At 37.4% G+C, this 25,715-nt stretch overlaps 1 protein-coding gene across 2 annotated transcripts in view; it reads right to left on the bottom strand.

Annotated features, from left to right (window-relative positions):
• LOC116711741 (dipeptidyl aminopeptidase-like protein 6) overlaps positions 1-24,892 on the bottom strand; it is a 277,037-nt gene extending 252,145 nt beyond the window's left edge. The window contains exons 1-2 of one of the 2 annotated variants that reach the window (XM_032551215.1): positions 24,712-24,892; positions 24,560-24,627 (exon numbers count right to left, since the gene is read on the bottom strand). In XM_032551215.1, the coding sequence (XP_032407106.1) occupies positions 24,560-24,616 (57 nt within the window). In that variant the 5' untranslated portion in view covers positions 24,617-24,627; positions 24,712-24,892. Of the gene's footprint in view, positions 1-3,438; positions 3,756-24,559; positions 24,628-24,711 lie in introns of those variants that run through there. The other variant, XM_032551217.1, reaches the window with a different exon arrangement.
• Positions 24,893-25,715: the final 823 nt, after the last annotated feature.

Here is a 25,715-nt window from a genome sequence, read left to right as displayed (position 1 = left end):
AACATCCAGTGAATCACATATCAAAATTAACAAACAGTATTTTCTAATTTGTGCGTTAAAATCTCCAAAGCACCAGCGGCTCTGTCGCTATGCCAACGCGCCGCTCTGACTCTCCTCAAAACAAATTTTATTTGTGTAGCCCGTTTCAGCAACAAGACATTTCACGAACACAAAAATATAAAGTCAAAAAACACAGTTAACACTGGAAACATTACATTTTGTCAAGACTCTGCTTCTTGTGCATGTTACGAAACGTTAAACTTCACGAAAGCAAAACGACAAATCCTTTTCATCTAATCAAAATATGTCTTGCAAATACTGCAATCAGAATCTGAATATTCACAGAAACAATTAATCTTTGCGTTCACTTTGCTTTGAATAAAAACTTAAAATATCAGCAGGGTTTCCCCCAGGGTATTATGAGCCTGGCGGGCCACCAGGCTTAGCATTGCTTATTTATTTTATACAATTGGCTTTTTTAGGACTTTATAGTTGGAGTTTAGGTATTAATCTTCCAGTCTTCCAATAACACATAGTTATCAGGTGATATTTTCCCATTTCCTGTCAACTATAAACATTTTTTAACCCAAAAACACATCGAACCGCTGCATGACTGCCTAGAGCACTGGGCTTAGAAAGTTTTCTGGGGGAAACCCTGATCAGAAACTTAAGAGTTTTCTTTCAACAAGAACGAAAATCTATTTATCCTTTTTCATCCAACATGGTCGCCTAAAATAATTTATGAATTAAAAGAAGTGCGTCACAAAAGTATTCACTCCACTTTAACCTTTTCACTTCCATTATTGTGTTGTTCATACTGTGAAATCAAATTATAGATCACTGGAAAGGGACGCCTGATTTAAATTGTTTCCAAACAAATTCTGAAAAGTGTGGCATGCAAAGTTGTAGCTGCTAGTCTGGGTTGCACCTTTTCCAGCTTTGCACAACCAGAAACTGATTTGATTTAACTGTTATTTGCAAGAAGCTTCTGTTCAAAAAGCAGGAGACATTTTTACTTTAGCATTACTGAGCCTCTTTGGGACGTGCTGGAGAAGAATCTGATTCCCTCATGATCCCGATGAAAAATTAATGCCACTCTAGAGAATAAAAAATGTTTTGACATAGCAGAAGAAAATCGAAACTGTGCCGCCGCAACTGCGGTCCTTAAAGGCTTTTTTGTGACGGACTGGTCGTGTATAAAACCCTCACATTCACATGATTGCTTGTAGCCTAATAAACCTTTTACTTTCTGACAAAATAAATTTTGGTAAACGTCCAGCATCTCTCTCCCGGAGTCGATAAATGGCTCAAAGATTGAAGAAAGCCAGAACGGCCGAGCAGATGCCAAACGTCCTTTCTGTTTTAATAACTTTCTGGCTCCAAGCAGAAGAAGGTTGCATAAGTAACACAGATTGCTTCAACCTGATATCCCACTCTACAAAGCGAACTAGAAATTCAGAAGCTCCTCACACCAAAACATTTATGCTTTTTTTTTTTTCTAGGACAAAAACGAAAGATAGAAAACCACATTTCTGCAGAAAATAAGGCCACAGGGTGTAGAAGACAAGCTTCAGTGAAGGAAAAAGCCTGACTCCACACAGCTGTGCCCCACATCTTCAAAAAAAAATTGCCCAAAGTGTTTGCAGAGTGAAGCCTATTCAGCCAGAAATAAAGCAATCGTAGGGGCGAATCAAGGAGTAAACATTAAACTTCAAAGTGTGGAGCAAAAGAAAAAAACAGACCTGATGAGAATTTTAATGCAGCAAACAGCTTCTATTAAAACCAGCAGAGGCAGAATAAAAAATAAATTCATAACATCTCAAAAACTGGACACCAAACGTACTTATTGAGGGATTTGATAAACAATAGAAATCCTTCAAACTTCCAATAAATAGTGGACCTCCAGTATTCACAAAGGTTATGGTTACAAAGAGCTAGAATCAATAAATATAGAAATACTAATAGTTGATTATTTTAACAGTTAAAACACCAAATATATCTTAAGATCCATTTTAGCACAAAAGGAGTATAACCAATCAGCAACAAGGAAAATGAATCGCACAGCTGGATTGGCTGCTGTGAAAACACTAGCCAATAGTGTGTGAAGTACAGAGCTACATTTTCTTCAGCGTTTTCAACCTTATAGACTCTGTTTGATTGGGGACCAAAAGTTACACCATTTGTTACATCTTCAGCTGCTGCAATTTGCTTTCACATTGCTCTGAGTCAAACAAACCAAACTTTAGAAAAACATGTTCCCCTCCTCGCCTGTGGGGGCGCTGCAGCTATAACAACTGAATTAAACGACCGAGCACAACTTTCCTCTTATAAATGTAAACAAAAATGGAGTAGTGTCAGATTTTTACGTCTTTTGTCTTTGGTAAAAGACAACGAGTCATTTCTCCCGCTAACGCTAGACTCATGTTTCTTTTGGTTGTATTTACCCAGAATGCACTGTGCTGTCGTACACTTTCTGCATTTGGAGCGGTCTTAGGTTAGCTTGGCATTCATATATGCATTCAAAGCCCATCAGAGTTCACCTCAAACAAACCAAAACCTGTTTTTAGGCAGAACGGAGTTTGGTTTTTTGGTCTGTATCAAAGTTCGACTACGTGTTCACATCTCCCCAAACGAACCTGAGTGTGATTAACCAAACCAAACAGGGATCATTTTAAATATTATCTACAAAAGGAAATCCACAAATACGTGGGAATCTGCAGTATCAACACCCAAACATGGTGGTGGCAATATCATGCTGTGTAGCTCTTTAATTGCCAGAAAACCCAAATAATGAAAATAATCTCCAAATCCTTCAACATGTGTGCAGTAAAAACTGTGATCCAAACACAATCCTAATGAAATGTTTGGACATTTAGAAGAGAAGTTGAGAAAACAAACTAATTTCTGCCTCTGCAGATCGCCCTGAAAGCCAAAATGCACAAGGAAAGGTCAGAGTTAGAGAATAAAAACAAAAATGAAACTGAAAAAAATCTTCAGGAGGTGTCATAACCCTTAATATCAGAGATATCCGCCCACCATTATTAATGCCTGCAGCTTCCTGCAGCTGTAATATCTCCCTGCACCCCTCAGCTTATGCAGTAAAATATTAATGGGACCCTGTTGGGCTAAAGGTTATCCCTCAGAGGCTAAAAGCAGAGAAGTCAGCAGTCATCCTAAACTTTCCCATAAAGAAAGCCGGATAAACTTTTGATCATATCCATACTGGTTCCATCAGCGCCAAAGGAGACCAGGATTTTAAAAGGGCGTGAAGAAAAATAAAGGAATTTAACATTTAAAAACAGAAGAAAATGTGGAAAAGCACGTATTCCCAACGCATCCAAATGTGCGTCAAAACGCACAGAGATACCAGAATCAGCACGTTTACCGAGCAACAAAAGCGCTTATTTAGCGTCAAACGGGAAAAGGGAAGCACTTTACCAGGACGTTGCCTTGCATCTTCGCGGTCTCGATCAGGTTCTTTTCCTTCATGTTTCGGCTCCAGACGGGTTGGATTCACGGACTTTTACAAAAACAGCGTCTGCGTGTAAAGCTCTCCGTCCCGCTGCGTTTCCAGACGGAGCCCCTCAGATTGTGAGCAGCTTCATGACTGGGTGGGATTACAATCTAACGGAGCGATTAAATACTGACCAAAAAAAACAAAACAAAAAAACACCGAGATGTCCGCACGAGCGACCAGAAACGCACGAGACAATGAGAGGGCTTTTATTTAAGATCCTGGAGGCAGATTCATCAGAAAAAACACAAAATACGTTCATCAGTTGATAACCTCCGGATGATCTCAGATCCGACACACCTACAAACCTCCTGCGCGTCAGGATTTATGGAAAACAACGAATTATCATTAAATAAAGAAAACGATTAAAAGTTTCACTCCAGTCGCCAGAAAATCGGAATTAAGTCTATTACACTATATAGAATTGCAAGTATAAATTATATATATATTATTTATATATATAAATAGAGACTTTTTCCTAATCATTTTTTTATTTTTCTTACACTGTGCAAAAAAAAAGATTAAAAATTAGAAAATTTGTGCTTCCTTTTTTCATTAGTAAAAATTCCCTTTCATTTTTCCCCACAGTAAATTTTCCATTGCGTTTTCCAGTCATTTTAACACATTTTAAAAACTAAGCACTTTTAAGTGATTTTAAAACCTAAAATGCAAATAATTTTAAGTGTATTTGTAAAGTTTCTTTACTTAACCTTCAATTGAGCCACATTTGTAATGAAAAGGCGCTAATTTGAGCAGCAGAGTGTGACAATAGCTCCCAGAAAATAAAGATTTTCTCCAATGTTCCAACAACAGGAGCCGTCAAAAGGTAATTTTACATCAGATTTGATAAAAAATTATATGTACTGTTACCCAATGGTCCATATTTGCACCAGTTTTATTTATTCTCTACATGACCTCTAAAGTTTGGATTAGAATAAATAAGATTAGCTGCCATAACTACACATTTTATACACATTTCTGCCACCAGTTGACTATGAAACCATCCAAAAGATGCTTAAAAACTATTCAATGTGGACTTCAAGACTTTCTAGCTGAGCAGAAACAAAATTGAAGTTATCTTTGGCTGTAAATAGGAATCTAGATTCATCAAGCAGCTTCAGTTTATACAGCTAAAAACCAGACCTCACCCTCTCGAGACACATAAAGACGGTTACAAAGACAGTCTTCTGCCACCTGAAGAACATTTCAAGGATTAAAGAACTAATGACACAGCAGTATCTAGAGAAACTAATGTGTTTATATTTAGTTGCATTGTCTTCACAGGTTTGCCTAAAATAAATAAAAAATATATATAAATCACAGTGCACAGTGGCGCTGTGGTTGGTAGCACTGTTGCCTTGCAGCAAGAAGGTCCTGGGTTCGATTCCCGGCCGGGGTCTTTCTGCATGGAGTTTGCATGTTCCCCCTTGGGTTCTCTCTGGGTACTCCGGCTTCCTCCCACAGTCCAAAAACATGACTGTCAGGTTAATTGGTATCTCTAAATTCTCCCTAGGTGTGTGTGTGTGTGTGTGAATGTTTGTTTGTCCTGTATGTCTCTGTGTTGCCCTGCGACAGACTGGCGACCTGACCAGGGTGACCCCGCCTCTCGCCCGGAAAGTAGCTGGAGATGGGCACCAGCAACCCTCCCGACCCCATTAGAGACAAAGAGTGAACAGAAAATGGATGGATGGATGGATGGATATATACTGTATAAATCATCCTCCAGCTGCAGCAGATCGAAAACGCTGCTGCTGGCGTTCTGACTAAACCCAGGAAGATAGACCACATCAGCACAGCTCTTAAGTCTTTTATTGTAAATAATATTTACAGATTATTATTATTTCTGTAAATAATAATCCAGAGAATCTTAAATTTTGAGTTTCATTAAGTTTTCTACAAGCCATAATCATCGAAATTTAAACTATATCACTAGTATATTTAATATCTAAGCCTCTCTTTAAAGTGAATAACAAAAAAAATATATAATTTATAAATATTCATAATACATAATTATAAAGATGAGAAAGAATCTGATGAATTAATAATACAGGTAGAATAAAGCATGAAAATAACTGATAATCACATGATAATTAAACACATTAAAGCCAATTCAGCTTCACATGAAATCCCATTTTAAAAACAGTTTTAAAAAGCCTGAAACTAAACAAATCATCCCCAAAAGAATAGGAAGCTTTAAACTTTTAGCTGGCTGTTCTAAGCAAACCAGAAAAAAAACAGTTTAGAAAATTAATTTATTAGAAATTTACATTACAAATAATTTAACAGAAGTGTCAACACAAAGGACAGCAAAGCAGAAGACAAATAGAAAAAAAAGCAGCAGTGGGTAGTTATCTGGAAATATCTAAAAACATGCATGAAATTTTATTTTTTAATGTTTTAGTGCTTTTTGTAAGTTTGCCCTCTTCTCATTTGGCTTTCATGTGGAGCGCCGATTCCCTTCTGTTTCAATCCGAAGCTCTGCAGGAAGCCGGAGTTCCTGGAGTTTTCAAGTTCACAATAACCCAAATAACAATGTTTAAAGCTTCATCTGGTGCTGAAGGCAGAAAAGGGGGATTGTGCAACATGAGGTGCTCCACAAAAGCTGCTACTTAAATCCTCTATTTGTTTTATTTATGTTTTAATAACTAGCTTTGGAAAATTAAAGTCGCTGTTCTAGTTTAAAGTTTGATTTTCCTTCTTTGTGAGATGACGGCGTAATATGAAATCGCCACCAGAAACTTTCTAAGAAATAAAAATTGCAATCGTTTAGAAGATTTTTGACTTATTCTCCACAGAATATGAATTTTTTATTATTATTTCAGCACCAGGAGATGAAATGTGCTGCCTGTTTACAAAGTACTCAAACATTTGTATGCAAGTAAGAGTACTTGAGTACATATTTTAACTCAAAAGTCAAAAGTAGCCATCCAAGAAATTACTCAAAAGTAAAATATTTGCTAAAAAGTGTACTCAAGTACTGATCAAATGATCAATCAGTTAATATTTAAAAATTACATCGTCAGACGGACCAAAATATAAAGTTTAATGGAAATTTTTGTATTATAGGGATGAAAATGACAATAATTCATATAAGCAACAAAAAATAACAAAATTAAGCAAAAGGAAATGTTTCAAAATTTACTCAAGTAAATATGATTGAGTAAATGTAACTAGTTGTTACCCAACTCTGTGTGTTGGTACTTCAACACTGCAAAACAAAATTTTACCAAGTATTTTTGGTCCAGTTTCAAGTGCAAATATCTTAGTGCACTAAAATTGAGACAAAACTAACTTATAAGAAGAGATGAGTGGAAACTAGTTACATTTACTCAGTTACATTTTCTAGAGTAATTAATTTTAAGTTACATTTAGGGCTATTTTTACTTTGCTGTAATTTCTACTTTAACCAATAATTTTATGAAGTATAATGTCTTCAAATAAAACAAACTAACTAAAAAGTAACTTTTCAGCAAGACAGAGGCTTATTTTAAGTAAATAATTCCTTAATATTCACGAAAAAGTACTAGTTCTATTGCCAGATAAATTTTAAGTTAAATAATCTGCCAATAGAGCCATTACTTTTTCGTGAATATTAAGGAATTATTTACTTACAATAAGCTCCTATATTGTTCTAAAAATGTACTTGTTTTTGTAAGTTAGCTAAGATTTTGTGTTTTTGTAGTGATGGAAACCAAAGAACTAAAATCATATGTTTTGCTTCAATGTCCATCCTCAAAACTTTACCTGTAAAAAAGTAAATTGAGTAAATCTAGACGCAACAAAACTAATTCATGTTAAAAGGTAACTGATTAGATACATGTAGTTACTTTTAAACGTGTTTTGAGGCATTTCAGGCTTCATACATATGATCTCTAATCCATTTGCAGTGTCTGCTTTCAAGACTGTTTTAGTTTCAAGATCAATATTCCTCTGAAATCTTCTGAATTTATGTGTTTACTGGACTGAATCAAAGAAAAAAATGATAAAGGAGAAGAGTGGCACAGATGATGCAGCCGAGGGAGCAGAGCGAGAGGCCTAAACTTCCCACCAGCTGGGAGATGCAAACAGCACGCCTCCCGTAAATCTTATTTAAGAGAGCCTGGTATTAATTACAGAGGATATGGCTGTCAAAACAACCTAATGGGGGGAAATCAGGCTCCCTCAACACCAGCTGGACTGCTGACAGAAGAGGATCGCAGACAGGTAGGTGGCTGCTTCATTACTGAGTCTGCATTTCTTAGCGATTCTCCTCAGAGAAAATGCTTAACCATCACAACTTCTGCTTTCTAAAAACAAGCTTAGTCCCACATTTAAAGCACGATTATTAGCAAGGGAATATTTTGACTACATCGTAATTTGTAAGGAACATTTTCGAACGCCAAGCTGGATGAACTTGAACACCCAGCAGGTGATGTGTGTCTGGGTAATGAGGGATTAATTTGTGATGCTTTAGGAGGAAAATATCCAACATGAAGGTTTGCATAATAAATAGGTAGCAATAAAAAAAATGGAGGCAAAAATGACCAAAAGTCACTGAGTTTTAATTATTTAAAACTGAGTTTGGAAGTTACTATATTTACTCACTTTTTTAAAGTACTTTTAAGAGAATTTTTACTACATTGTACTTCTACTTTTACTTCAGTAATTATATTATGAAGTGTCTCTTCTCTTCCTTGAGTAAAATTTCTGGATTTTTTACCCACTGTATGAAAAACAAACATGTTTTAACCTAAAATTCACCAGACACAGAAACTACAGTTTTTGTTTATGTTTCATAAGTTTTTTATTAAAAGAAACATGTTCAAAATCTGTTTATTTTAAGGAACGACACATTAATACTGTCAGCAGACTTCCTCTGATCATATAAATAGTCCTGGCGTTGTTTTCTTTCCACCGAAATCTTCAGTTTTTCTTTTGAGTGACCCGGTTCTAAGCCATTTATTCGTCATTATTTTTAAATAACGGTAAGCTAGCTAAGGCTAAACTAGCTGTAGCGTCAAACTTTGAGCTGACATGCAGTACCATGCGGACCACTAGGGGGCGCCTGGGGACCACAGTTTGAAAAAGACAGGTTTAAGCAGCTGATATTGCCATCAGCACCGGATGAACTCTAAGTTTTGTGTTTGTCTCTGACAGGCCAGGCGGCCCTTTAGACAAAAGTGATTAAAACTCGTCCAAATCCAGGATTGATTTGCCCCGATTCCCACTGGAGTGAGTCCAGAGAACAAGCTTCATTTTGGTGACGAAGAGTCATCCGGCACTATAAACCCTTCTGAGAACTTCAGGAGGAAAATCAATGGTTTCATTACCAATGTAATTACTTGATAACATGATATCCTCTGCACTGCTGGGGTTGTTTCTTCTTAGTGCTTTAATGACAAACTGGTAGATACTGGATTTGTTTCAAAGGTGAATAAAATTACTGTCAGCTATATCACTCCTAAACTAAATTGAATCCCAGAAATTGAGACAGTCGCTAAATCCTTTCCTGATGCTGCTGATGTTTCATTTCATTTGGGCCAAGAAGCTGATAAGTAAAGGTCAGTTTAAGCTGAAAAATTGACTTCAGCTCAGTTTAAGATAAAAAAAATAAAATAAACAACTAACTATTACCCAACAGCAGGACGAAACCATTTGAACGCAAACACAATTAAGTGATTTGCATCTTTAAAAAATGTTTTAAATAGACAGTCTGCACATGAAAACAGCCTTTTTAGTGACCTTCAGCAGGCTGGACCACTGGGACGCCAGATCGTTACGATCTTTAATGAATTCAGGGTGATAAAAAATGGCGCTCTGATATGGAAAGCACTCACTATTTTTGCTGCTTCTATGCAGGTGGCTTGCCAGAGGCATACCTACCGCACAAAGAGCTAGAAATATAAAGAATAGTTGAGACAATGAGTATGATATTAGCTTCCTTCCAGAAGAGCAGCTTTGCTATCTGTGTTTCAAATTTAAACAGCACATTGTAGTTTGCATCCTAGCAGCGCTGTAATGACAGTTCCAGCTGTCAGGACAGTGTGGGAAAAGTAACTGCAATTAATTTTCAAGTTAAAGAGGTTTTTGCTTCCCACTGTAACATGACAGAACCACTAAGCATGTCTGCATATTAATGAAACGGTTGCCTTGAACAGCAGGCTTTTGTCAGGACATTGGATCAGATTGATCACTTCAACCTGCGCAGAGTTCCCGCAGCATGGTGGCGCGTCGGCATCGCCAAATGTTGATATGCTGATATTTATTTTAATAGCTCTTATCACTATCCTCCAGACAGAGTCGATTTTAGGGCAATTTTTTTTTTTTAAACTTTCACTTTCAACACATCCAGTCAGAACCGGCAGAAATCTCTGCTTCATTATCGTTTACATTTCCTTGCCAGTCTACTGTCAACAGAGTAAAAATGATGAGGCCTAGTTAGCCAGTAGATGACTGATGGCGCTGAGCACTTGGCAATGCGCCGCATGCGTGTAGCGCATTTATCCATCAAGAAGTTACAGCCGAGTGAATCTGACGACACTTTCCCTCTTCTTTACGACGATTTTCATGAGATGAAAGGCTAGCCAGGTTCTAGAGCAGAAGAGTTATTTTAAAGTTTCACATCCTGGTAAAAGTATCAGAACATACATTATGGTGCTGTAACATCATTTAATTAATCTAATAAACTTATATTATTCATGTTTAAGTGTAATAAAAGTAGTACCTGGTGCTGCCTTTAAATGTATTGGGGGAAAAAAGGTTCTCAATGTACCTAAAAACTTCCCTCTGTCATTTCTGCTGCTTTGAAAAGAACTCTATTCAGTGTAGAAAAAGGCCGTCTTTCATTACCAGTCAAGGCCCGTGCATGCCAGCTATCTGCCGCGTACGCCCATTTGAGAAGATTAACTGCAGGAATATGCTTTAGTGTGTGATAACAGGGAAGTCATATCACATCACACAAGGTTGTTTCTTGGGCAACAGCATAGCCATCAATCAGGTGGGTTGTAATCTCGGGAGAAATCGTTGTCAGCATGCAAATTATTGTGACATTTTACACTGCCTGCAAGTGAACGCACGCAAGAGGGGGAAAAAACTTAAATAGGATTGTAAAATGAGGCAGTATGTGTGCTTTCTAGGGAGCTAATATGTCAATGAGGCATTCGATTTAGCCCTGAGCGAACATCAGGGTCATATTTCACCTATGAATCAGTCACATCAACATTTGACCTGCATGCGAGAGTCACATTCTGCAGTGGAAATCTGACACAACGTGCAACATATTGATGTAGGTTCTTGAAATGGAGAAAACTGATCATGTTGTCCAGAAATGTCCTTCTATTGGACAACAAAGGCTGATTCTAGTCTACTCAGTAAAGTTGAACCAAAGCTTATACTCATGAATGACATTAAACTGTGTAAGGAAGCTAACTCTGCCCGTTCCATTATATATGCTGATTGTAGGTTGTTACCTCGGCCACAGCAACAGGGGGAAATAACGCAGAAAACCGGTTAAGTACAACTTTAAAAACCACGTTTTTTCCCCCTCTCTGCAGACTTGTTGCCATAGCAACTGACAACGCCACTTCATGTTTCGGGACTCAACACCTAAAAATACTCAAACATTTCCCACACAACAGAACAGAACATTCAGTCCGTTACAGTACCACGTTTTAGGCTCGATGATTATTTTGCGATTATTAATAAGTGATCGCTATGATTGATTAGCTACCGCTGCTATTAGCTAACCTAACTCTGCGGTGATTGATTAGCTACCGCTGCTATTAGCTAACCTAACTCTGCGGTGATTGATTAGCTACCGCTGCTATTAGCTAACCTAACTCTGCGGTGATTGATTAGCTACCGCTGCTATTAGCTAACCTAACTCTGCGGTGATTGATTAGCTACCGCTGCTATTAGCTAACCTAACTCTGCGGTGATTGATTAGCTACCGATGCTATTAGCTAGCCTAACTTTTTATGACCTTATTATCTAGCTATCTTAGTGTTGGCAATTAGCAAAGCACTACGTCCCTCTTTCTTTTATATGTCAAGCATACATTTAAGATTTAGTGTGTAATATTGACAATTTAACAACTAAAACCAATAGTTGACAGTAGTACCTGCATTTCTACTATAAATGTCAATGTTCCACTAATGTCGAAGAAACACAATTTTGCAAATGCATTAAAAATAAATGCAATTAAAATCAGACGTGAAAAAGAAAAAACCTGCCACGATTCTCCAACTATTTCCAGTTTGCTGCTTCTTTGATCATGTGACTCGTGTGATGCGGTAAAAGTGTTTACATCGCAAAAGAAAACTCATACTAGTACCAGAACTTACCAAAAAACAAGACTTTTTGAAACTGGTGTGTTTGAATTAAACAAATGAATTTAAAAAATGTGAAGTTGAGCAATTATGCGGTCAGTGAAAACACAGCTTTTGTCTTTTAGAAAAAGTATGAGTCTTCATTGCTCAACAAATGCGTCTTCTTAAACTGCAGAATCTGTGCTACAAAGGACATGAAACATGCATTTTTACATTAAGAGACGAGTTAATGTTGTTAACTGAGTTTTCCCTGAAGATCATCACGCAACAGACTGCACTCATCCTCCACACAACAAACCAGGTTACCCACTGCGACAGCGCTGACTGGACTGTTTCTGGACAACACACCTGCTCATCTGTCCCACTTTTAGCTGCTGCACACAACTTGCTGCTGATTTTAGATTGCACCGTCTCCGGGGGCTCAAGCTCATTAAACGAGAATAATAACAAGCAGCAATGTGAGGTTAAATAGTCAAACGCTTAGAAACGTCATGCTTTAGTTGCACTTTAGTGACAGCTCTTGCTAAAATGGCTTCATTGATCCTCCATCTTTCAGGCGGTATTCTGCTTTCAGAGAAAACTGGACTCAAGTAAAGCAGCAATATTTTAACATATTTTTACTCAAGTAGAAGTAAAAAAAATAGCCATCCAAGAAATTTCTTAAGAGTAAAAAGTATTTGATAAAAAGTCTACTCGCGTACCGAGTAACTGATCAAATTATCAATCATTTAATATTTAAAAATTACATCATCAGACGAACCAAAATATAAAGTAAAGTGGAAATGTTGGCATTTTAATGATCAAATTGACAATAATTCATATATGTAGCAAACAATAACAAAATTATGCAAAAGAAAATGTTTCCTAATCAGTTTGTTTCAATAAAACCTTATAAAACTTTAATAAAAACTGTGTGTCTGGTGAATTTTTAGTTAAATCGTGTTTGTTTTTCATTCAGTGGGTAGAAAATCCAGAAATTTTACACAAGTAAAAGTAGAGATACTACATAATAAAATTACTCAAAGTACAGCGTAGTAAAAATACTCCTAAAAGTAATTTTTTTCAAAAAGTTACTCCAGTAAATGTAATTGAGTAGATGTGACTACCCAACCGTGCCTGCGTTGTCCCTCTGCTCTGTATCCGTCGGTATCAGATCAGATCTGTGTTTCCTGCCTCCTGGGGATTAACCAAGCATCGATCTGCTCGCTCAGGGACCGAGGGCACAATAAAACTGTTGTTTTATGTTCAACCTGTGCATGTTCATCGTCAGCTGCCTTGGTACGCATCCCTTCTGTAAAGCTCCGGTAGCGTTAACAGCACATATAACTTCCTTTAAGCTGTCAGGGATCCGAGGACACGGGACGGCGTGCGGGATCGCTCATGCAGCAGCGCTGGGTGATGAGTCAATGAAATCGCCTCCACACAGCAGGGCCAAACAACACATTTCAATAAAGGCTGCAAACTGGAATGGTGGATACAAGGACAGGGCTTGGAAAACATTGTGTAAAGTCACGGCAGAGTCGCGGTGGCGCTACAACGGCCTTCTCACTTTACGTTTGGCCAGAGATACTGGAACGAAGGTTTAGGAAAGCAAAAAACTGGTAATTATTTTTGCACAGTTCCACCTAAACCACTGATTGATGCCTTGCATCCATCCGATATGTCAAACTACAGATGCTTTTAGGAGTCTTGAGATCAAATTTCATCAGATTAATAAGAATAAATCAACAGAAAATCATAGATGATTGATTGTCAAATGTCAGTGCTGATCATCTCGTTACCAGGCTCCTTGTTAATACAGTTTTTAGGGGTTTTTTCTACAAACCCATTTTTTTGTGCTGATAATTTGATCAGGGTTTCCCACGGTGTATCATAAGCCTGGCGGGCCACCAGGCTTTACTTGTGCCATATTCTTTTTTTTTTAATCCAAATTTTTTTCTGGTTGATCACATTATTCTTAATTTTTTGTGTCTCTTTGGTTCACTCTTGCTTTATTTTGAAATTTTATTAAGCGAGAATGTTTCATTGTAGTAAAAATGAATGTTTTTACAAATAAATTCAATCAAATAAAAGGAACACATTTTGTCACACCTTACATTTTTCTTTTTAAGATTTAAAATTGTCTGTATTTACTGCCTGAACGGATAAACCAAATTAAAGCTACTCTTGAATTCTGATCAAGGGCCGCCCAAAATCCCGCCAAAGCCCACAGACGGGCCTCGGGCCGCACTTTGGACACCCCTGAGTCAGATGTAGGATTCATGCATGGAGGAACAGGACTTCCATCACCCGGCAGCTTTAAGCTCCTTCACGTATTTTCCCAAAGCTGCGCTTTTATTTAGGATTCATTTCAGTAGACGGCAGTAAAAGCAGTAAAAGTGTCCACTGAATGCGCCTCAGCCTGGAGGAGCCACTTTGGGAGCTTGATGGGTATCAGAGCCTCTGGGGACGCATGCTGGACGTGCTTGTGATTTCAGATCCAGCTCTAGTGTCTATCTTCCGATCCTTCGCCGTTGTTTACTGCCGAGGCGTCGTTTGTCCCGTCGGGGGCCGTGTTGACTGCCTGCGATGCTGCGCCAGATGGGCTGTCACGACCCGGCTGGCGTTTTGCCGAGCCGACACTCGCTGGAAAGCGGCCCGGTAGGTCCCGGTGACTCTTACAGTTACACTCCCTGTCGTATCAATCATCGCCTGGAAACATCGCAGAAACACGGCGGCGTTTTGTTTCTGCTTGTGCGTAAGGAAGGAAGGACGTGTTTGTACATTTTGTTTTCCCTCTGAAGCTCCTATTTCATGCAGGATTTCCTCTTTGTAGTAGGAGCTGCTGCAGAAGTTACACTGCAAAAACACAAAATCTTAACAAGTGTTTTTGGTCTAGTTTCTAGTGCTTCCCTTAAAGTAAGACAAACTAACTGAAAATTAACTTTTCAGGAAGATAGCAGCTTGTTTTAATTCAATAAATCCTTAATATTGATTTTAAAAAATTTGCTCCATTAGCAGATTATTTAACTTGCATGACATTTTTCCCCATTTTTAATTCATCTGCCAATAGAACTAGATATTTTTTCATCAATATTAAGGGATTATTTACTTAAAACAAGCCTCTATCTTGCTGAAAAGTTAATTTTAAGTTAGTTTGTCTCATTTCAAAGGAAGCACTAGAAACTGGACCAAAAATACTTTGCAAAATTTTGTGTTTTTGCAGTATTGAAGTACCAGAACACAAACAGGCAGAGTTTCATAGTGACTAGCTCCATTTACTCAAGTAACCTTTTGAAAAATAATTTCTTTTAGTAGTTTTACTATGCTTGAGTCATTTTATTATAAAGTATCTCTACTCTTAATTGAGTAAAATTTCTGGATTTTCTACCTACTGAATGAAAAATAAAGACGGTTTTACAAAAAACGCTACATTTTACTTTTACTTGAGTTAAAATATGTTGAAGTACTTTTACTTGAGTACAGTTTTTGGGTACTTGCTGTAAACAGGAATGCAGCAGCAGAATTAAATGAACATGTTTAGGAAGTAAACACATTTCATCTCCTGGTGTTGAAATAATAATAAAAAAATCCATATTCTGTGTTGCATTATTCATTCCACAGAGGTAGATGTAGCTCCGGGTTTTATTTCTCCGAATACTCCATAAACAACTTCCCCCATATGAATTCAGTATATTTGTTTTGGGTTTTTTTATGTTCACACTCAGGACATCTCATCTCATCATCGACTGTGTTTGAGAGGAGCATGAAACAGCATCATCAACACGCGAATGACAAATCCGATGGCGTGGCTGCATCAGGGGAGCAAGAGGAAGGAGTTTATGAGGACGAGTGCAACGGAAATCAAAGCGCAGAGATGATTGAGGCAGAAACAGTCTTCCTATTTCACCAAGAAGGCAAATAATAATAATAAAAAATAGGGCAAGAAAAGGCTAAATCAATCTCCATAGAGCCCAGAGAAGAAGAGAGTGTTAACTGTGCATTACAATGTGGAGTCAGGTTCAATGAGAGCCGAGATCAATACTCGGCAAATTTGCATTCGTGTTTGGCCTGCAGTGGCCCAACAAAGCCGCGGTAATTAAGGAGTCCAGTCGATCCAAATGCATGTAAACTCAGTTTCCTTTCTGATCACTTAGCAGTAAACATTTAAAAATATAAATATTAAAAGGTATAAAACCCAAGTAGCAATCACCTTCATTTAAACATTTTAAAACATCAACAGTCCTTGCAATTACGCATCTCATAAAACCAAGAAACCAGTGCCATAATAATAATAATAATAATAATAAATTACTTGGATTCTGCAATGTCTAAGAAAAATATGTCAACAGAAATATGATGAATGGATGTGTTGCTGCTAGTTGGTGAAAGAACAAATGACAAAGTGAGCATTTTGATACAAAGATCTACGCTGCATATTCATATTCAAAAATACTTTATTAATCCCAAAGAGAAATTAAATTAAATATGTGGTTGAATTCAACTGAACAAAACTGTGACGGCGTGTAGAGTACGTTTCTGCCTAAAAACTGAAATTTTTAGATTAATCTGGCATTTTCTAGCAAACAATTAGGAAATCTTGAGTTTGAAATTTTACTAATATTTGGTTTTTCATATTCTAGTAAATTCCTTAAAATTTTCTGAAATTAATTTCATAATCAGCTGGTAAACAATTTTACAGAAAACAAGTTAACAAGCAGGATATGAAACTGTGAAAAGAAAAATAGAAAAAGTTATTTTTTTCCTACTTTTTTATAGTTGGTACAAAATACCAAATTTTTGGTATTTTGTACCAACTATAAAAAAATAATATGAACATTGTCCATGTGTAATGTCATTTAGTTAGCAATATTTAATGTTATTTTAAATATAAGTTATGCTAGCTTGGTGCTCCTGGGGGCCCTCTGGTGGTGTGGGGGACTTAAGCAGCCTCTTAACTCGCTTATGTCTTGGGCCAGCTCTGCTTGAATATGACAATATAAAAACTTAAAGGAGTGTAAATACTTTTAAACTGATTGGGAGTGAAATGTGACGAAATAAGGGGTGGCTTAAAATGTTTGGACAAACAGGTAAGAAGGACCGAAATGAAACTTTCATATTCTCATCATGAATCTGTAAATCTAAAACGATCGCAGGGCGATCACGGGGGGATTTTCTTGGCTTTTGCTGATGCAGAGATTAGCAAACTTCTGAAACCGGAGGGAGCTAATTGGGATTTAGTGTGCACATGCAGCACCGCAGGGCCGTCAGGGGCCAAGATAATCAAACTATCCTGCTGTGACCGAGAGGAGGTGGGGAGGGAAGAAAAGGAGCAGCAGGAACTGGAGACACAAACGGAGGGAAGGTGATCCAGGAGAGGCAACGGGTTCTATAAAACCAAGATATACCATTTATACATCTAAATTTGTAGCAAAATCATTTCAAAGAAATGCTTATGTTAGAAAGAATGAGCCAGATATTTAAATATTTACCGGATTAGAATTAAAAACAGATTGGAAATCTGATCCAGTCCAGTAGAGTTGCTGTATGATGAATATAAACAGTAAAAACAAATAAACATGGCAGAGTTGTTGTGATTGTTGGATTCTCAGCGCTCACTTCCTTACAGTGCAACACTGCCCTCTAGTGTTTACCAGATGTCATCTTATCTCTGAGATAAACCCAATTCCTGCTTTCAAAACACTGTACAACTTTCATTATTATGTATTAAATTTTATAGTGTTTTGTCATTTTATCAAATTAAATCAAACTGCGACGTGTTTGACTAAGATAAACCAACACAAAGTGGTGTATGGTTGAGAATTGGAAGAAAGATGTTTTTTTTAAAAAAGAAAAGAAAAAAAGATGCCAGACATTTATTCAACCCCCTTTACTCTGGTACCCCACAACTTTAATTAAGTTGCTCCCAACAGAAAACTAATCTTTCCTCCAGCCATTCGGTTTCTAAATTCTGGTTGTGAGTAGCCAAAGATCCTGGGTTTTTTCTTGTCTCTTATGAATTTCACAAGAGTCTTTTAATTTTTGTTGAACTGACAGTTTGTTTTGATCCCGAAATGGCTGCATGAGATTGTATTTTTCTCTTCTTTTTGTTGTGACCAAAACCTGTGAACTGAATTATCCTTTTTGTGATAAAGTTATTTTTTGGCTCTATTTAATCAATCGATGAGAGTTAACCTGTGTGAAAGTATAAATATGTTGGGAAGAACAGCAGTCATGTAAAAAAAAAGGGGGACACATCATATGTATTCAATAATTTAGTTAGAAATTGAACAAAACAGTACCTTGATGAAATCAATGACTGAGACTTCACCAGTTTATCAAGTCCGACCACAGCATCACCAGTAGCCAAGTTTCCATTAAAAATGTGCGCAAAACTTTCTCAGTCTTTCCCTAATGTCAAAAAAACTCAATATCACAATGGTGGTGTTTCCATTAAATCAGAAATGCAATTAAAGTCAAGCAATAAGTTCAACTTCCTGTTGTCTTCTTCATCGTTTCCGGCAGTAGTAACATCCAGTTGTTGATCACGATTCGTGATGCGAAAAAAGTGATTCCATTGCAGTTTTGCTTGAGCTGCAGGGGGAAGTATGTTTCCTCTGTTTACATGAACATATGTTAAGGTATATTTGGTGTTTGAACTATTAAAATAGATAACTATAACAGTTATTTATGAATGGGTTTGGTCCACGCGGATGTCAGGTGTATCAGTTTCATTTAAAAATCAGAGAAATTGGTTCATTTTTTGTTCAAGTAAAATTAAAATCTCTTTTTATAGGGATTTTTAAAACTAGCAATGCACTGCTGATTCAAATTACTTTGTAAACAAGCTCAATTCAAGCACAGATTTACTATTTTAAAACCTCTGAAAGTGTCATTTAAATCATGGGATTGTTACTTTATGACTTCCGCTGATATATTTTGAAGAAAGCAAATCACAGTTTTCACATAAATGAATGCCTTTTCTTTTTCTCCGTTTGTGCTCTGCCGACTTGCGGTCAGTCACACAACGTCAACATTTCATTACAAAACCTGAAGTATATTTATTTAATCAAATCCACACTTTAGTCCATCATACAAGACTCTAAACTGCATCGTTGCAACAGAAAATTAATTATGAGAAATAACGGCAAACAGGAAGATCATGAAATTACTGGAGGAAAAACATAAACATCTGAGTGTTTGCAGCGAGTCATCAGGTCAGCCAGCAGGGAGATGATACGACTCAGAAACTCCTGGTTTGTGTACATTTTGCGCGAGAGAAGGAAAAACATGTTTATACATCAGCAGCTGCAAAAAGGGCAGATTCTCACAGGAGCGTCTGCAGATCCTCCCAGGAAGGATTTATATCAGACGATTCAACAGGCGACCTTTTACCGCCACGTCCCGCCTGACAATCAGACAAAATCTGAGAAGATTGGCTTGTTTTATTCATTTGTTTTCTCACTTACAGCATAAATATTTCACCACTTCTCTATCTGAATATTGAGTTTAACAGAAGAAGTCATTTAAAAAATATAAACCCAAACTATCTCAATATATTTGGAAACATAGAGACAAGATAAAGGATTTTCTTTCCTCCATCCATTCATCCATTCGTCCCTCGTGTTAAAGAGCCGCTGATAAATCAAGATATCTTCTCGTTTCAGTTTTGAAACTGGATGCAATGTGAAAAAGACCTTGACGTTTTAAAAGGTCGTTGCCGAGCAGAGCTCATTTAAAAACAGCAGACATGCACAAAAGTGCTGAGAAAAGAATGAATAAAATTTGAATTTAAAACAAGTGAAATGATTAAAAGTAGAAATAAACGCAACACTACAATATAGCAGATGGGGAAATAAAATCAAATCGACTTTTATACATCAGAAATACATTAAATTAATTTTTTTAATAAAAAATTATACATTTTGTTGCTTAAAACGCAACGATTGTTAAATTAAAATAAGTAAAAGTCAGGATAACTGAATCTGTACTGGAAACACCTTAAAGTAGAGTTGGGTTGTAACTAATTTTTGGGGGAAAAAATTACTTTTAGGAGAAATTTTACTACGCTGTACTCTTGCATCTACTTCTGTAATTTTATTATAAAGTGTTTCTACTCTTGTTTGAATAAATTTTCTGGGTTTTCTACCCACTGAATGAAAAAACAAATATGTTTTAACCAAAATTCACCAGACAGACACACACCTGCACTTTTTATTAAACTTTTATACATTTTTTACTGAAACAAACTGATTTGGAAAAATTTTCTTTTGCCTGATTTTGTTATTTTTTTTGCAACTTATATGAATAATTTTCAATTTCATCCTTAAAATACCAAAATTTCCACTTAACTTTATATTTTAGTCCATCTGATTATGTAGTTTTTAAATGAAATGATTGATAATTTGATCCGTTACTTAAGTAGACTTTTTACCAAATACTTTTTTTTACTCCTACTGAAGTAATTTCTTGGAAGGCTACTTTTTACTCTTACTTGCGTAACGTTTCTGGATTTAAAGTTTCACAAGTTTTTTTTGAAAGAAACTTATTTTCAAACATTTTTTTTGACAGATTTAGTCATTTTCATTACCGATACGTGAATTATTGCCATTTTTATCCATAAGAATACCAAAACTTTATATTTTGTTCCGTCTGAAGTAACGTTTAAATGGTACTATGATCAGTTACTCAGCACTTGAGTCGATTTTTTAACCAAATATTTGTACTATTGCAGCTACTTTTTACTTTTACTTGAATGTTGAAGTATTGCTACTCTTACTCTGGTTTATTGTTGGTATCCCAGTGCAGTCTCTGTTACAAATGTCCAACAGCAGCAACAACGCTGCTTCCAAAAGCATCACCAAAGTCTTATTTATCCGCGCTGTCAAATAGATTTCTCAAGTATCCGAAAATAATCTAGACAAGCAGCCCAGTTGCTCTCTTTTCCTCTCAGGTGTTTATGAACCTGTCAGGCTGCCGTCTGGAGCGGACAGCCGTGACCGTCGGAGGCTTATCCGGTCCAACACGCCGACCCGAGCAGAGCCAATAATCCACAACGCAGCATCTCAACACGACTGCAAACCCAAAACAAAACCAATCGCTCATCAAAAGAGAAATTTTCTCACTCTCCAAAGCTTTAAAAATGGGCACGATTACAAAAAAAAGAGCAACAATAAGAGTTTGATGCTGCAGATTATTGTGGCTGAAACGGAAACGGATACTGCTGTCTGGAGAGGCGCTTTGTCTCAATCTATTTTTCCTCACACGTCGTCGGTGGGAAAGATGAGATGAAACGAACCGGAATTAGAAACATGCTGGGAGAGAAAGGACACCATAAATATTACATGGATAATAAAGTCAACCTGCTGGGAATAAAAACAAAAGCAAAGAGGAAAAACACCAGCAACAAAACAAGCTAAACATTCAGAAACATGTACCAAAACTCTCAATATTACTCTACATTTTTATGTTTATCTAAGGAAATATACATAAAACACAGTAATTCATTATAATATAGTTTAAAACATTAATATTTACTTTTACTAAAGCTGGGACACCAACGTTTTAAGTGTGCATTTATCCAATTAATCCCAAAGGAAATTTAATTTAAATCATATTTTACCCCTAACCCCCAAAAAATGTCCATATTGTCTGAATTGTTAGTTTTACTATTTTCTCCTATGTTTGATCAATGACAGTATCAATATGACAATATGTGTGTTTAGTGATAGAAATCACACTTTTTTATATGACTGGTGTCCTAAAAAGGAAAGATGGTTTTAGCATGTAGCATCACATTTCTCTAAGTCAGAGAATCTGTATTTACCAGAAGTGAAATACAGATTTCACTTTTGGTAACCTGAACACAGTTCACTGATTCCTCATAGGAATCGGTTTGGTTCCTATGAGGATTAGGAACCAAAACAAACAAAAAGAAAATGCATGAGATCCTCTTTAAAATCCTTTTAGAAGTTCTAGTATTATGTAAAACTCACGTTTTTGTGCTTTACATCATGTTTTTTTTTTTTTTTTTTTTTTTACCCCTCCAGGGGGTCTTTTTGTGGGCTCTAGAGTCCCTTTTCATGAAGTAGGCTGACAGGAAAGGGGGAAGGAGAGAGGGGAAGACATGCGGTAAACGTCGCCGGGTCCGGGAGTCGAACCCGCGACAGCCGCGTCGAGGACTTGAGGCCTCCAAATGTGGGTCGCGCTAACCCCTACGCCACCACGGCACGCCCTTACATCATGTTTTAATGTTATTCCCTCACCTGGAGAGTTGCTTTGGTTCTGTATTTCATGTTTGAGAAATCAGGGTTCCCACAGTGCATTATAAGCCTGGCAGGCCACCAGGCTTTACTTGTACCCCACCAGGCTTAGCATTGTTTATTTTTAGTAATTGCCTTTTTTTTAAGACTCTAGAGTTAGTGTTTAGGTTTTAATCTTCCAGACTTCCAATAACAAATAACTACCAAGTGATTTTTTAAATTTCCTGTCAACTTTAAGCATTTTTTTAAATCAAAAACATGGTGCTGTGAGCACTGGGCTTAGCAGGTTTTCTGGGGGAATCCCTGGAAATCCTTCAATCCCTATGGCAACCATTCGGCTGAGCAAAAGGCCTGGGTGGACGTAGCCCCGCCTTCTAGACACAGCTCCTCCTCTGAGCTTCAGTTTCCGAGCTTCAGTTCATGAGATGAACCCTCATTCAGCTCCTTCAGACTAGCCAGCAGAGATTAGCAAACACCTGGTGGAACTGCACATCTGCTGAGCTCATCATAGGAGCTACATCTTAGTAAAAAGCTGGTGAAAACTTAAAGGGTTAATAGAGGAACCATGTTGTGATGACTTCCTGAAGGCGGAGCTTCTGAAAGAGATTTTTAAAGAGACAGAGGCCCAATTTCAAGGCGTGAAATTACAAAGTAAAATTTTCTATGTACATACCAGTGATGTGCAGTGAGGTTCATGGCTGGTGACGCACTGACTTAATCAAAATCACAAGACCCCTGCATCTTATTGTTTACATATGGAAATTTCACACATGCGGACAACATTGAAGGGCAAAAAGACTATACTTTCACATGCCATCCATAGCCACGCTGCCAAGGTAGAATAATTCCATTAACTCAATGAAACTTGGAAATATAGATATTATTAATTTAGTGCTATGCTGCACAGCAAAGGGGAAACCCGTTGAAGTACAACTCAAAACCACCTTTTTCTCTCTCTCCGTATCGGCCAAGCTTCACGTAGACTCGTTGCGTGTAGCTTCACTTATTTACTGTATGGCTAGCTCCATGGCTAGCTCGCTGTTACTGTCTCTTACTTTGCAGTTGTGGAGTCACAATGTCTGGGATCACGAGCGCCCCCTGCCATGAGGCAAGAGAACTGCCTTTTCCAGAGCTGTAGAGTTACAAATAAGATAAAACTTCAAAGAAAAAAAAAATTCAGTAAAAGCAAAAGTATTTGAAAAGCTTATCCAATCCTCTCGTTAAGTACAAATGCCTGCCGTGGGCTGAGCCCCCACTGTCAGGATTATCAGAGCACTCCTGGAGAAAATGGGAAGAAATTCTGGGAATATTTAACTGCTTTGAGCTTCTTAGACGCATAAAAAACAACTAAAATAAGAATATCCCAATAAAAAAGCAGACATTTATGGAAACGTAAAAAAAAAGTCCCTATAAATCCATTGATAAGACAAACAAGTCTGTCAGTTTTCATTAAAGCGAACACTAAACACCTCAACAGCATTTCTTCAATCCAAACCATGCACCTGTCATTTAGCAGACTTTCTAAACAGAACCTCTTCCATCAATGCTCGTAGCAGCACAAATCAATATTTCCACCAGCGAGGGGTCTGCTTGTGGAGGCTCCCTGCAGGTGTCATGTATTCTCATGATAAGCATTCATTCGTCATCTGCGCTGATGCACATCTGTAGAGGAAGAGCCTGGTTCTGTTCCTCTTTGAGGAAAAGACATCCATGCTGTCCCCACTGTGTCCTCCCACATCCTCCATCTCTCCTCTCAGCAGCAGAAGTAATGTAGGTCACAAAACCGGGAAAAAAGACACGAGTTTGGACGAGAAACAGTAAATAAAGAGGGGGAAAAAATAACCAGAACCAGATCATTTCACGTTCCTGTTAAAATGGTCCAAACTAAGCAGATAAATCAAAAAGAAAATGTAAAAACATCAAAAAGAATTGAGAAAACCAGTGAGAGGCATCGCATTTTGTCAAAGCCCATCGCTAAAATCAACTATATTTTAAGAAAAGTTTTATATAAAAGTTCAGTTTTCATCAGTAAAAAGTTTGCAAATTAAATGTTTTGTGCCCACATTCATTACAGATGTCAAACCGAGCTGAAAGCTGCGTGAAGCCCCAACGAGCTTCCGCCATGTGTTCCCCCCCCCCCCCCCCCCCCCCCCCGAGAGAGACACACACACACACACACACGTCAGAGCGGCTATCTTTGCGGGGACTTTCCATTGACTTCCATTCATTTCTACAGCCTAAACCTTACCCTAACCAAAACTCAATTCACACCTTAGTCCTAAATCTGACCCCTGACCCCAAAAGAGCGTTTCCCCTTGTGGGGACCAGGCTTCAGTCCCCACAACGTAGTATGTGTCAGGAAAATGGTCCCCACAAGGTATTAGAAACAAACGCACGCCCACGCACACACACAGACACACACGCGCTGCAGCGGCGGGGGCGTTAATTAGCAGCGCGTTCAGACCAAATCCAAACTTGTCACAGAAAGTTCCGCTCACCTTCCCTCCTTTGGAGCATCTGCGGTACGCATTGGTGGCTCCCGCGGTTTGATTCATGCTGGGAAGTTCTGCAAAAAAAACAGCAAAAAGCGAAGCGCTGGAGAAAGATGAAGTTGGAGCAGGGAGCGGTGCGGAATTTGGGTGATAATTACCAGGTGCGCAGCGCTGATTGATCGCTGATTGATCCTCCTGTGCGCTAAGATGAAGTCCAGCTCTGAGATCTGGTTAAATAAGAGTAAAATCCGTGGATAGGTTCACTACTCCGGGTTAGAAATTCCGCTCCGTGCGCGCAGTTTGGAGACGCCTTGGAGCTCCAAGCAGCTCCGGCTGGTGGAGAGACGCGTTTGGAATTGCGCAGAAATGCGCAAGCGCATCTCCGCTGTGACGGCTCAGCCTGTCAACATCAGCGCCCACTCCATAGCAGCGACTGCTGGGCAGAAAGCTGCGAGTGTTCACCACTGTAATGCCACACAGCTGAAAAAATACAGATAATCAAAAACATTTATTGATTGGTGTTTCAGTAAAGTAAAACTCAAAGTGATGTATTTCCACATTTCCACTGTTTTTAACTTTATGCTGGAATATTTTTGCAAAAACTCCTTACAGAAAAAGGAGTTATCAAAACTTTCTCATCTTTAATAATTCAGCCTTTTCTTCAGATTAAACATATAAATCTAATTATAATCCCAGCAAATTTTTATGTGAAATGAAAAAAAATCCCCTCATTTAATAATTTTAAAGAAACTGACTTACAATCATGTTGCCTCTGTTGAAAAACTTAATCAGAAACATGTAATTATCTCTTCTAATGAAATTTAACTTTATCTTATCTTTTATTTTTATTGTAGCAGACAGTTTATTTTATGTATTTAATGTATTTTTGCACATTTGTTAAGAAAATAGTCACATTTATTTTAACTTAACAGTTCATATTGTTTTATTTTATCCATTTTACTTTTTCTTAATTTTACTTAAGATCATTACAAAATATTACCAATGTTTTTGCTTATTAATTTATATTATTTATATATTTTTATTCCTCTGTTTATTCTTCCATTATTGCAATGATGATTTCTATGATTTAAAAAGAATAAAAAAACAGAAAATGTATTTAAATTTTTAATTCTACACTCCATCAAATTCCATCTGTTTATAT

Source organism: Xiphophorus hellerii, chromosome 21, assembly GCF_003331165.1.
Source record: "Xiphophorus hellerii strain 12219 chromosome 21, Xiphophorus_hellerii-4.1, whole genome shotgun sequence".
Classification (NCBI taxonomy): domain Eukaryota; kingdom Metazoa; phylum Chordata; class Actinopteri; order Cyprinodontiformes; family Poeciliidae; genus Xiphophorus; species Xiphophorus hellerii.
The sequence above is the reverse complement of the archived record's forward strand: the minus strand, read 5'-3'. Positions and strand labels throughout refer to the sequence as shown.